This window comes from Arvicola amphibius, chromosome 2 (assembly GCF_903992535.2).
Source record: "Arvicola amphibius chromosome 2, mArvAmp1.2, whole genome shotgun sequence".
NCBI classification, from domain to species: Eukaryota; Metazoa; Chordata; class Mammalia; order Rodentia; family Cricetidae; genus Arvicola; species Arvicola amphibius.
The window spans coordinates 84,838,955-84,854,073 of NC_052048.2; the positions used below are offsets into that span (position 1 = coordinate 84,838,955).

Consider the following 15,119-nt stretch of genomic DNA (forward strand, 5'->3'; position numbering starts at 1 on the left):
AAGGGGTAAAGCTGAGGATGAAGGCCTAGTAAGGGCATCGGGTAGCTCTCCCTACAGCCACCATTCCCTCTCCATGTGATGGAACACATCTCTGAATAATAAGACGAAATAAACCCCTCATCTCTTAAGCTGTGTGTTGTCAGTCTTTGGTTAAAGAACAAAAATAATGCAATGAATACAGAATGGGTCACACCCATGTTCCTTATAAGTGGGAGTGAATATTTACAAAGAAAAAGCCACAGAGAAGCTGCACTTAACCCTTGTAGCTCAATCAAGAAGACAAGGAAAACCATCTGGAGAGGAACATTTTCACAGATGAACATGAGAAAATCCAGAATCTTGAGAGGCTTTCATAATTTGTTTTTTCTTTTAAAATCATCTTTGCATATTCATTTAATATTTTACCAAGAGTATTATGTGTCCACATTACTAGCAAAAACCCTAGTGCATAGCATGGCAGATCAACACAAATTAGGACATTTCAGTTCTAGTATTCAGAGTTAAAAGATTAATTTTGTGTATAAGTAGATATTATCAATTTATATAAAATGTTTTGAATGAACCTATAGGTAACTGGCAAATATACAGATGGCTTTAGTTTTTTTTTATATCATATGAAACACACTTTTCCCCCCAAACCTCAAAGCTTTTATGACAATACTGCAGCTACTTACATGATTACTGGGTATCTAATAGAATGCATCCACTCTCTAAAGCACAAGGTTGCGTTTCAGGTTTACTCTAACACATGAGGATAATGTTTGCAGTTTCCCTCAATTTCATATTAGAAATAAAAATAAATTATGTGCTATTCTTCAACATGACATTAACTAAATATAAGAGAAAGAGACTAAAATTTTAAAGAGGCACGAAAAAATAATTCCATTTTAAAACAGATTAATAAAGTTAACTATATAAGCACATAAATAGCTCATCCTATCATAATTTATTCTGATCAGTACAAATATATTCATCTACTGTATTTAGGATTGGTTCTAATTCATACTGTATTCATTAAGTATCTTAATTAAGTAAATGAGTAAGCCATTAATATCTTAGTGGTGGTTTGAAGAATTATCTTTCCAACATATGCGATACTCCATATACATTATACAGAAATAAATCCTTACATTTAAATATTCTTGAATATTATTAATTATAAAAACTCTTCCCAGCATTCACAATTCTGATCCTTGACTCTGATATAAACTGCCTGTTAGCTGCCACCCTTCTCAGTCTCCAGGATGCTTGTCTCAGAGCCATGTGGCAACGCCTTCCTTCACCTCCTGCTCAGTTCCTTATTCTCCAATGACGCATAATGGTCCTAAGTAATCATTCCTTGTGAATTGTTTAATTATATTTTGTAGCATTTAAGTAAAATATCACATAGAATAAATCAATAAAATTGGACTCTTATTGTTCAGTTACCAAGAGGTATGAAAATTCAAATTCCTCTCTGATGTTTTTTGTGCCCCCCTCCTTACAGACAACAAGAACAAGACCCACTAAACTTTTCTAAATTCTTAATTTATTTTCCAAACAAAAGTATCTGACTTTTTTTTTCTGATGATGAAAGCAATATGTATTTATCATTAAAATGAAACACTGAACCAAGGGTAATAAAGGGTAATAAAGAATGATACCAAGCCTAGATTATGGCAGAGGCAGGAGACTGAAAATTCAAGTGTAGCCAGAGACAAGACCTTTCCCACAAAATGAACAAGCAAGCAAGTAATCAAATGAACAAACACAAAGGAACAAAATGCAAGCTACCAAACCAACCATGTAATGCAGAACTGATAATTCTCATCATGCAAATATAAATACTATCCATTATTCCAGAGTTTTGAAACATAAGTGTTTTTATTCCTTATACTATTATGAATCTAAAAATCTATAATACCTTCTTCACAGTTTTATAAACTGTAACTATATAAAATATATGCAACCTAGTATGTTGTGTTTAATATATATAGGTTTGTCTATCAAATCACTACTAATGATCATTTTATGTACATTAAATATTATGTTCTATGTTCTCAATTTGTCTCCCTGTATTCATGAGGAGGGGGCTTGAATATTCAAGGCAACAGGTACTGAAAGGAAGACAATAGAAAACATCAGGCTCCGGAATGGACCAATGCTAACTCAGAGGAAATGGGACGTAACTTCACACCTCTGATCTATCCTGTAAGACTGTCAATTCTCTTCTGCAGAAAGACAGAGTTTAAAGAGCTACTTTGAAAGCAAAGATGTCAAGGCCACCCTGGCTAGTGCCTTGATCTTGGTCTTTTTCATCTAGGATGGTAAAAAGCAAATTTCTGTTCTTTATGAATTAATGAAGCTATTATATTATATTTTACAGCATCCCAAGCAAACGAAAGAAAATAGCTTATATATATTTATACACAAACACACATACATATACAGTTTATATACATATGTAGGGCTCGGGTCTGCCCTTGTTCCTGGGGATCATCTTGAGGACAGTTTCTGGTCAGATGACTAAGCATCCTGTTTGTTCCTGTGCTCCCTCTACCCCCCCCCCCCCCCCCCCCCCCCGTGATTAGCTGTAGGGCATTGTTGACTCTATTGTTGGTATGGTAATTTCCCACCTGCCTGGGGGGGGGGGGAAGTCCTTGTGCAGCAGTTAGACATAGTAATTTCCCACCTGCCTGGGTGGAATTCCTTGGGCAGCAGTGGGATATATAAGATTTTCCCCAAGGTTTAATAAAGGGCATTCAGCTGATCTCCTTTCGAATGACCCAGGTCTCTTTGTGTGTTCTTTCAATCTCCTCAGGCCCTTGTCCAACTCGCGTAAGGTACAGTGGCGTGCGAACTGTACTGAGGGGGTAACACTGAATCGGGTGTTACATATATATATATATGGAGAGAGAGAAAGAGGAGAGAGAAGTACCTAAAATCTCAGTATCATAGGTAATTAGGAATATTTAGAAATGATACAGACTCTGTATTGCCACATTCTTCTCTTCAAGCAAATGTCTGCTCAGAAAGAGAGAGGAAGGTAATTCCTCACTTCATTTCCTACAGGGTCCATCTTCTGACCCAAAGTGAAGCTGATAAAACTCAGTTTAGAACTCCAGGCTCCACATGATGCCATTGGTCCTTTTGTTGTATAAGTATGATTGAAGAGGGGGATCATTTGTGTTTGTGCTCATCAGAAAAATATATGATAGTCTCAAAAGAAGGTTGTATCCTTAATAGTGTTCCCTACCATCATCCCTTCCTGCAGTGACACTCACTGTTTCTGAGGTGAAAGGACACTATGAGAAAAACCAGAATTGAAGTCCATGTGGTAGAGTTCAGGCACTCATCAGTGTTGGAGAAGAGAGAAAGCTCAGCACTTTGTTCTCTTCTAGAATTAACTATAGCTACCAAACAAGTCTCCAACACTGCTGGGGACACCAGAGATAGGGTACAGTAGTGCTTTGTATAATCCCAGCATGTAGAATGTCAAGTCAGAAAAAAAATCATGAATTCAAATCCAACCGAGGTTCCACAGCAAATGTCTGAAAACCCTGGGCTATATAGGAAGACTAAGTCTCAGATACCAACAGACAGACGAGTAATTGTGGATCCCAAGAACTCTATGACCCTAGGAAAAACAATTTAAACACAAGGACTTCATGCACAACAGATGTCTTGGAAGACAAAACAACACAATAGCAGTCAAATAAATAAAAAAACATTTAACTACATATACCTAAGAGTTTAATGTTTCCTCTATGCTTAAAACATGATATTGAAGTTTGAATAATCATTATACCATTAACAGATGGTTATTACTGAATACCAAACTGGTGGCTAAGGACAATTCTAAAAGAAATACAAAAGAATGAAAACTTAACCTTGCTAGAAAACAAAGAGATTAGAAGAACAGATTCAGGAGGCAAACTATGAAAACAAGAGCTCTGGATTTAAAACAACAACATATAAAACTTGAAGGAAAAGTTGAATGGGTTGAACACAATTTTTGAATACTGTTCAGCATTTCAAAAAAATCATTAAAAGACCTAGCTAAATGATGTCAAAAATATGAATCCACCTACATGGACCATGATCAAACAAATTCCAGCGTCATACATGGCATTGTATGAGTTTGCTCAGGCTCCCATGACAAAATCAACACAGTCTGAGTGGATTAAAAACAGGATTTTAGTCATCTGTAGTTTTGAACATTGTGACCCAAGACCACTAGATAGCAGTCGAGCTTTTAAAAGTGTCACTCCCTGAGTATGTGCATATGAGTTTTGCAGAGAGAGGGGGTGGGGATGGATATGAGATGGCAAGGACAAAAGGGAGAGGACAAGAATGCCATTAGGAAAGAGACAGAGAGATATGGAGACAAGATCTTCCTCTTGTAAGCCACCTATCCTCATGGTCAACATAAAGTACTGTTGTTAATTTAACTTTGTTCTTTGTTCTGCCAATACCTTAGAGACACCAGACATTTCCATGCCACAGACACCGGTCAGAAGCAAAGAGACTAGCTATGCCAGGATGTGACCAGCAGCCAGCCTTCGCTCAGGTTCCCCCCACCCCCCCAACGACGATGCCCACAATCAGCAGGAAGCAGTTTTGAGAATTCGCCGCCCCAATTCCTTCAAACTGTGGTGTCTAATCTGCTTTTTATTATAAGGAAGACCTGGGAATGTTATGGTTTTGGTCCCTGTCCCTTTAAGAGACAAGCCACGCTCATTCCCTCCACATCTGCTGAGGCATGCTGATCTTCAGCTTCTGGCCTAAGCTCACTCTCTTTTCCATCTTCCTCTCAGAGAGGCAGCTTTGCTTCTGCTTCTGCCTCTCTCCCCCTTCTCTGTTTCTCTCTCTCTCTCTCTCTCTCTCTCTCTCTCTCTCTCTCTCTCTCTCTCTCTCTCTCTCTCTTCTCTCCTTTAATAAAGCTTTATGTCTATTTTCTGGGTCTGTGCCGTTAACCCGCTGCCACACCGTCTGTTCACCCGCCGCCCTGGTCACATGTGTTCTGCGAGTCTCCGTGCAGCTACACGCAGCTGCCCAGCTATGATTTTTAAGAACAAAATCCGTTACATAAGAAGCCTGAATGAATAACAGCATTTGCCCTTTGGTGTGCTCCTGGCAGACCATGATGACTCTTCCATGGGGTGAAACAGCTTGGAGCAGATGCTCCCACTGCTGACCCATTCCTCTCTGCTATAGCACATAGGGCCGCAGTGTGTAATACCTTTCCTGCCAATTAGTTGCCCTATTATGTATACAACCTCAATAAAAGATGATATTTTACCATTTAAAGTTCCTTCAAACATCATAAAATATTGTAAATCATTACTTTTATCTGTCAAAAACCATTAAAGCTCATAAAAGTAAGTAACGCATGAAAATTTCAGAGGCGTTAATATCAGACTCCTTGAAATTATTCCTAAGAGAACTAATTGCTTATTGCCTTCCTTTTTACACAGAAAGGAATAAATTGAAAATCTGGATAGAAAATATACTCACATTAGAGATCCAACTATTAAATTTGATTTTTTTTGTCAAACAGTACAAATGTATAATGGAAAATCAAATGATTATTTTGAATTTTGAAGCATCTTCATGCTTTATAACGTATACAGACTCAGGAATCAAGGAGTATAAAATTATGGTAATATTTCTGAAATAACGGAGATGGAAGAAGGAGATACTTCATGAAATATCTAGCAGAACTTGCTGGAAAAAAATGCTATTTGATAACAGTAAATAAGCAAGAGCACATCTTGGTGCTTGGGTCTGAACTGTGTCCTCCCCCACTCACACTAATTTCCCTTGGAAGACAGAAAACCAGGAGGTGATTGTAATTAGATAACATCATAAGGTGGGACCCTCAGATGGATTATCTGGGATTAAAGGTGTGCACCACCACCACCCACCTGACCACTGAGTTTCTTATCCTCCTCCCTGTATATGTTGTGGGGAGTTGGCCACCCATCAACAAGGGACAGTCTTCACTGGTTCCCACCCATGCTGGCACTCCAATCTCAGACTCCCAACCAAACAGGACTATGAGAAATTATTTTTCTAACACTTTCCTTATATGATATATATATATATATATATATATATATATATATATATATATATATATATATGAAAAGCCCTATCTCTTTTGTAGGGTTCTAGTTCCCTGGGTATCTGTATACATGCATATGCTTATTTTTACTATTTCACTGATGGACAGAAAATTAGTATGTTACCTCTAAAGCAATTGTACTCAAATGCATCAAGCTTTTAGGTACATGAGACATCTAGTAACACATGCAGACTGCTCCTGATATACACTGGGGAAGAGAAAGATGACGTTGAAACCAATCTGAGAGAACAACCAGTCACAGTAATGTGACAATGGCACTGTTGAGAAGATTGGGAAGATGGTTGTTAGCAAGATGGCTAGAAAAGAGGATTCACAGTTTTCTCTTTTGTACCAACACTCACTGACCACCAATTAACTTCTCACAGCAGATGAAATTATCAAGGTGAATGTGACAATTAATGTTTATTATTTGTAGGGGCATGGTCGATTGATAAATAACTAGACCAGCTCAATACAAAAGATTTAGTTTTTAATAATTGAGGAAAAAGGGGAAACTTACATGACCAAAGATCCTGCAAACACCAGGAGCACAGGGAACCAAAAACAAGCGCACATCGATGGTTCTATAGGCTATTTGGAGCCCTCCCCCCGGGGGGGCACCTTATACAGCACGCGATTGGCTGAAGTCCTCCATCAATTATTGACAGTGTTAGACTGGGAAATTGGTAGGAGGTTAGTGAAATGCATTGCTACTTGTATTTGAAAATAATTCTGAGAAAAATTCCATCACAGTGGCTCTAATCTGATGAATGATGTAATCAACTGACGCATTCAAAGTTGGAAAAGAGTATTTGAGGTAGTGGAAATGTGGGTTGTGGGCTGATGTGGAGGAAGAGAGCCCCTGGGAGAGTAATGCTGTATCATTCCTTCATCCATGATGAATTGCCCTACTATAGGCTTAAAAAAATTAAACAAATTGACCATAAAGTGAAAACACAGAAACCATGAACCAAAATCTTTCCTTCTTTACCTTTTTTTTCCTTTCAGGTATTAGTTACAGAAATGAAAAGTCTGAATGGCAGTGGTCAGCTAAATAAACATAGTGGTTTCTGTTCTTAGGAAACTAAAGTCTGAGAACTGAATGAGTTCAAAGGTCAGCAAGGATATAAAGTAAGTTCTAAGCCATTGTGAGATATAGTGTAGAACCGTGTCTCAAACAAACAAATACAAACTGAAAACAGAAAAAAAATTCTCAACATCAGGACCACACTGGTCCCTATTCTCTAGAGATTGCAGCAATTTGTAGAGTTCTATGCCCTTGTGTACTCATGCTTTCTTTAGATCTAGTTTTGTTTGTCTTTTTTATCATTTCTTTATTCTCAAATCATCACACCTTCTTCCAAACTTAAAGTCCTCTTTATCAAAGCAAACTTCACTGCAAAAGTAATTTCTTTCTTTCATTAAAACATTCGAATGTGCAGCACAGACACTGAAATGGTATCTTGATTATTACTTTGGAAAAGTCCGAAGCTAAGTTGCCAATTTGGACATCTCAAGTTTAAAGAAAAGGAAATTTAAAAAACTCACAAGTATGTCATTTTAGGGTGTCAGTAAATTCAAGCCTCTTTTAGAGCAAAGGGAGCTGAATTATTGTAATTATAGCTGTAGCATTGGCTCTAGAAGCAATGATTTTCTTTCTCATTTCACCCAAGAAAGAAAGGTCTGTTTCTTGTTCATTGTTTTAAATTTGATCAAACTGATGGTGAAAAGAAAAATGAATATTTTTCTGAGTTAATTATTGAAAATAAACACTCCCTGTTAAAGTGAATGAACAGATATTCTGTTAATTAAGATTGATTACTCCATTTGGTAATAGGTATCTATACTTGATATGTGTTAAATGCAAAGACAGTTTCCTATTGCATATAAAAAAAGCCTGGTTACAGTATAGACCTAGAACAGTAGTTTTCAAACTGCAGGTCAGAGCCCCAACAGGGGTTGCATATCAGATACTTGTATCATGATTCATAACATTAGCAAAATTGCAGTCATGAATTAGCCACAAAATCATTGTATGATTGAGGAATCACCACAACATGAAGAACAGTATTAAAGGGTTACAACATTAGGAAATCTGAGAACTACTGACCTACCTATACAATGTTTTCATTATGTAGTAATACTGTCTGTATTATTAATATGCTGCTGATCTTTGTATAATGGGGTATTTCTTAGAGTACAGGAAATGGTCCTCGTTTTTATGTAGTAGGTTAGACGTTTTTGAAGCCATACTAACAGGCTTGTAACTGTCAAACTCTAGTCTAAAAATGGGGCAAGGTTCAGTAAAAACACTGACAGCTGTTTAGACTCTATAAATTATACTATGAATTTGACATCATAATAGCAGGACAGTAGTCCTCAAAGGTTTGTAACTCTTTTTTGACTTAACTGTACTTTATAGTTATGTAATATATCAAAATTGATATAATCAACTGTTAAATCATTTTATAGTGTTTTTAACTAGGATTCACTTTGTGACATTAACAAAGTGTCAGGGTGCTCTACTGTGTTAGATTTATTTTGATGGTATCTTAAGAACTCTTGATGATTAGCATTCTCCTTTTAATACTTATTCTTTAATTCTATGATTTTATTTCTCTTTAGAGTACTGATCATCATTTTAAACTGCTGTTCACAATATATATAAATGGAAACATCTAGAGAAACAACAGTTCTACACAGCAATATGTTCTAAACATGTAGTTCCCTATTTCCATCCTTAACCACACTCACATTTTGTGAGAGCTGCACATGAATTGGAAATTCTACCAAGCTTTGACAAACAGCTCCATTTGATGATCATGAAAATAAAATTAAAATCTGTTTTGCTTTACAAAAGTAATCAATGTCTTCCTTCATACTGTAAAGTTTCTCCCTAGGCATTTCAGTAGGGAGAGAAATCACAACGAATACAAAATGTAACATGGCCTTAGTCTTTCTGACTCCAGACACAACTAAAAGATTGCACCGTTTCTAATCGCATGCAAATTGCTGTGCATATAAAACGCAGTTTCTTTCTGTCATCAAAGGACTACAGTTTTCATTACTAAAGATCGAAAAAAATTTAATTATTTGTTAAACTTATAAATAATAATAGCAATGTCAGTAGATTTAAGGTTTATACCAAACAACCCTGAAAAGCAACCAGCTGTGTCAGCCAATCACTTACCAGCTCTGCTTGAAGTTGAGAAATTAGCTCATCCCTGTCCTTCAGTTGCAGCTTCAGCATCGAGCATTCATCTTTCGTTAGATCCTACAAAAGAGAGCAGGGTAGGTTAGCCCTCTCGCTTTCACTTTACTCTTGCCAAAAAAAAAGCCTTCTTCATTCACGGAAATAACTGTGTGTGACTAATATAGTCAGATGTCTCCATGATGTGACATTTCTTTTAACATTTCAAAGGTATACAACAAAAAGAGTATGTATCTAAAACATTACATATGTGATTTTTTTCATAGAAGTTAAAATTTTTCTATTTGGTGCTTATTTGTCAACATTGTGGTGCTTAAGAAGAAACATGTATCAATCTTAATTTTTTATCATATTTGGGTATATATAATCAATGTAATAAAAATAAGTATACTCTACAAGGCATACTTCTGCTCTCTTGTGTAATTAAATATTAATTCTCTTTTGGTTGGTTGTTTGCTTTACTTTGGGACAGCCCTGGCTGTCCTGGAACTCACAAAGATCTGTCTACCTCTGCCTCCAGAGGGCTGGGATTAAAGGTGTGTGCTGATGAAAGGCCCAGATAAATCCAACTCCTCTAGCAGGAAAAATAGAGCCAAAAATCTAGCAGAAAAAATAAAGCCAAAATCTAGGTTAGCCGGTTCAGTGATTCTGTTTCAGGAACTAGCTGAAGATAATATTAGATTATAATCTTGAGAATAATCTTGAGAAACAGGGAGTTACCCCCTTGTAGTTATCACTGGTATTTTCGGAATTTTTCAATGATCACTGGTATTTTCGGAATTTTCCAATGATGCCCATCTTACCCTCTTTGGATTACTGGGTTGTGGTTTCTTCTCTTAAATACCCCTTCTCCTGGCTACCTGGGGTGAAACTCCCTACCCCTGCATGAGAAATGAGTTTCAGCCTCAATGCACTGGTTCCTGTCCTGTCAGTAAACCTTGTGTGATTGCAGCAAAGAAAGTCTCTCGTGAGTTACTGGGGAGTTGTGTTATCCTGACACTTGAGTAAGAGTCTCCCTGCTTTGGAGGTCTTCACTACCATGTCCATCTAAGTATTAATTATTAAACCATGGCCATGCCACACTCACATCATCCATGATGTGCCTAGGATGCTTCAGTAGTCCCTGTCACTAGGATTCACTGCAGATTTGACATTCTCAATTGGAAGCACATTCAGTTTCTACACCCACATCCATTACAGAATTCTCAATTTTCTCATCTTCTACTCATGAATAGAACCTCTACCTGATCTCAGCACTATCTGTAGACAAAATTATACAACTATTTCATTCCTTCTACATTTTTTTCCAGACCTCTGTTCACCATCCCCCATTTCCTAACAGACAGGAAACTCTTCAATGCTCATAGTATACTGAGCACAAGTGACTGCCACCATTTTGACTGAGGTCAGGTGACCTTATCACCATCTTACCTGAGGCCAGGTGACTTTACCACCATCTTAACTGAGAGCCAGGTCAGGTAATCAAGTCCCGCCACCATTACTGAGGTATTCCCTGCCTGGTCCACCAGTGCTGACTGGTGCATTTTGCACAGTGGCATGCCTTGGTTAGGGTCCACCAAGAGCATCCACTTCGCCAAATTCCTGTTCACTCTTTGTGTGCATACACGTAACTTAAATACACCTATGTTTACTGTTAAATGTTATAATTCTCTGTTCATTGTATCTCATTCTAGACGACAAAACAGTAAGTCTCATGTTTTTAATTGGTATGTACTTTTAAGTCTCTTAATCCAACCCTGATTTACCTGTTAAGTTGACAGCCAGTACAGTTAAGCTCAGACCCAACTCTCCAAGCAGATTCTATAACTTATCTATACCCAGTAAACAGCCCTCAACTGCTCAGAGATCTGGGGAATATGGCAATTAAATATTTAATTATTAAACAACTTTTCATAACAAAAAGAGGCAGGTTGGCTACCAGCAGCAGCAATCTACTTCCTCCCAAGAAGACAGAAAACAAATGGGCACAAAACAACATTCACCCACAGTTTGTTTCAACTTCCAAACACTTAGCACTGGGCAAAACTGCCTTTCATCTAAAATGAAGCTCTCCAAACAGTAGACAAAATCACTGGAATTGACAGCCTAGCTGCTCAGGTCAAGGTAGGCTTGTCTTCCTACAGATTTCATAGCCCACAGGATCTTCTGGAGCCTGGCAGGCCCTGCACTAAACACCAGAAGAAAAATATGACCCTCAACAACCATGGAGTACCCTGACGAATAGCTCTAGGTGCCAACCAAGTAAGTTCTCTGTGACTTACCAGGAAAGATTCAGCATGTCTGACCTGGCGGCTGGCTCCAAATCCCAGCACTTGGGAAGCAGAGGCAGATGGATCTCTGTGCATTTAAGGCCAGGCTAGTCTACAAGAGCTAGTTCCTGGACAGGCACCAAAAATACTACAGAAAAATCCTGTCTTGAAAAATTGAAGGGGGGGGGGAAGAGGGAGAATCTTATTTTCTACATCATGGAGTTAGCAAGAAATTGAATGGTACAATGAATATATAATCTTTTCTGGGAGGAAGAAAACATAATCAAAGAGTAGAATTTATCTCCATTCTGCAATAGAAGCATGCACAGTTGTTTTCTATTTTCTCAAATGATGCCTAGACCTCATGTTGAGATAGTGTTCAGAATCCAGTGAGCTTCCTAGTATAATGTCTCAGCCATACCAGCTTCCTTAGCTGCTCCTTACTTGTAGAGGCTTTATATATGAACCTTCCTTGCATGCAACCCACTAGCATAGTCCACTCCAAGCTCAAGAACAAACACAGGGCAGGTAGGGCAAACTCAGAAAACTAGCACTTATTCAAGTTACCCAATCACAGGTCTCTTATAAAACCCTTGTTAACCCTCACTTGCTATGACAGGCTGCTTCCTCCAGTTACTACATGTTGCTACTTTTTCTCGGGGTGACCTTTGCTAGTCCTTGTGGGGAAGCCTTTGCTCTTTGGAGCTGAAACAGAGCTCTTTGTTTTACCTACCAGTGTGATGTGTCAGTGTGGTATGTTCTATCATCAAAAGAATCTTTAAGTTTCATAAAACAAAATGCCAGTAGGAACCTGGCTGCACGGTAGTGGCACCTTTATCATCCTGAAACTCGAGAGCAAAGAAAGGCTCTTTGAGATTTATATCACCATCAGATATAAAGACAATGTGAATAACATTGAGCATTTCTTGGTAATGTTTATATTTATTATATTTTATTTTAAAGGAGGAGTAAAAGCTATGCCCTTTTGAATTTATCTGTCAATAAAGAAGAATAAAAGCCAGACATACTTTGCTATTTTATAAGACCCTGAAATATACATAGCCATATCCTGTATCTGTAGAAAGATGAATTATGACCATGATGGAGAGTGCAAATCTAAGCAATGCTTCAGAAGTGTTTCAAAGATTTTTTAATAATTATAGAATTTGGGGGAGATGAAGTAGTAAATAGATCAACACTGTGTTTAACAGGAATAATAGACAATGTGGATCAGTTTAAGCAGAGATTTCCAGCAGCCTGTGAAGTCACATACTAAACTGCACCAAGGCAATGAGCATTAGACAAAGATACAGATTAGAGACACAAAACAAAAATCAGAGTTACAAAACAAGGAGGGGCATGTTGAAGTATGATTAATAAAAAAAGAGAGAAATTGGGGTTCAATGTGAAGGTCAGAAAAGTAAAGCAGCCAGCCACCTGCTCTTACCTCTACCTCAGACCTAAATGGAGATCCTGCCTCCAGGAATCTCAGAATGAGACTGTAACTGAGAGCTGTCTCCTCCCATTTTATAATACTCTTTATAACTGGGATTAAAGGCATGCACCACTGGGATTAAAGGCATGTACTGCCTGGTTTCTACGGTAACCATTGTGTCTATTGGGATTAAAGGAGTGTGTTAGCACTGCCTGGTTTGTAAGGCTGACCAGTGGGGCTGTTTTACTCTCTTATCTTCATGCAAGCTTTATTTATCAAAAAACAAATAAAATGCCACCATCAACATGCAACCTTCCTTCAAGAAATGTGTGAATAGCATACAAGAACATTAGCTGGATCAGCACATATTCTGCTTTCATGTCATGTATGAAACTGGATATTTATAAATAAAAGAAGCATAGTTCAGTTATGAAAGAAAAAGAACATTATCTTCTAGAGTGTGATAACTGTCCTTGGGACAATGGTAAACATTGTTGGAAGAATGTATGGAACAACACTGTAAGCAAGAAATTGAGAAATGAAGGCTCCCTCTCTATTCAAGAGTTCACAGGAACTACTCCTACCAGGCCTGTCCCACTCATACAAGAGAGGAAGAGACTATAATCTAGTTAAATTTCATTAGGCCTAATTTTCAGTATTCCACCTTTTAATACTCTGATACAAGGCACTGTGTCTTCAGTACAAAAATCCTCAGGAAGCAAATGATATCTAAATCTGTTAATAGCTTATAGGGCTGAGATGGTCAGATGCTACTATTGCTGCTGTTGTTAATGGTGGCAATGGAGGAGGAGGAGGAGGAGGAGAAGGAGGAGGAGGAGGAGGAGGAGGAGGAGAAGGAGAAGGAGAAGAAGAAGAAGAAGAAGAAGAAGAAGAAGAAGAAGAAGAAGAAGAAGAAGAAGAAGAAGAAGTGGGAGATGAGAAAAAGAATGAATGCTTAGGAAAGTATAAACATTCAGATATTCAGAGATTTATGGGAATATTTCAGGAGATTAATATGTAAGAGAAAGAAAATTATTGAAGAAAACAAATATTCTAAATGTTAAGAAGAAATTAGGTCCAATATGTAGAGAAAAATTTTTAGCTTTAGTAGAGAAGTATAGTAAGCAGAATAAAACAAAATAGTATTTAACAATGGTGAATAAATGTTAAATTTACCCTTTCCAGAGAACTTTAACAGTGTTATAGTGTCAAAAATGTGCACTTTACCATACCAAATTTCACAGTGTAATATTAATCCTCAAAGTCGTGGGTAAGAAAACAATGGAGTCAGGCGGGCTCTCATGTAATGATTGATAGTCTTGTAAAGAGGGAATTTTTATTACAAAGAATATAAGCATTGATAATGACATGTGATAGACTTACTATCGCAGACCTTAGAACTACAGGAAGACAAAAAGAAGGGAGGGAGGGAGGGAAGGAAGAAAGGAGAGAGGGAGGGGAAGGAGGGAAGTAGAGAGAGACAGACAGAGAGTGGAGTGATACTATTGCTTTCATTAGAAGGGTGGCCTACCAATATCTTAGCTTTACAATTCTAGTCTCCAGAAAATTGAGGAAATAGATACTTATTTTTCAAGCTGCTCACCTTCTGATACTTTGGTGTATTTTGAAGAAATATTGAGGAACTATGTGATAGATATAGCTGTAATTTCTAACCATTATATCTTCTTAGAGATTATGTATAAGTATAACATCAATAATAAAAACTCAGAAGCAGATATTGGGGTTCAAGCTGGAGATCAGAAAAGCAAGGCAGACAAGCCACTAGAGAGATCTTATCTTTACTGGCAGTGGGTGGAGGGGGGTCTCAGATAAACAGAAGAGTGATCCTGGAATGCTCTCTACTAACAGACTCCACACTCCACTGAATTCCTGTCCCTTCCCCATTATACTACTCTTTCTGTATTAGCCTAGTCATATCACTACTGTTTCCACCTCCCTAGTGCTGGGATTAAAGATATGTGATCCCAAGAGCTGGGCTCACTTCTGTGTGAGCTCCATTGTCACCACTATTTTTTTTTTTTTTTTTGGTTTTTTGAGACAGGGTTTCTCTGTGACTTTGCAGCCTTTCCTGGAACT

General features: G+C 37.7%; 1 protein-coding gene across 2 annotated transcripts in view; it reads right to left on the reverse strand.

Moving 5' to 3' along the window:
* The window catches only part of Ccser1 (coiled-coil serine rich protein 1), a 626,740-nt gene that overhangs the window by 100,666 nt on the left and 510,955 nt on the right, over nt 1-15,119 (reverse strand). For both annotated transcript variants that reach the window (XM_038318799.1, XM_038318800.1), the window contains exon 8: nt 9,297-9,380. In XM_038318799.1, coding sequence (XP_038174727.1) covers nt 9,297-9,380 — 84 coding nt within the window. The remainder of the gene's footprint in view (nt 1-9,296; nt 9,381-15,119) is intronic.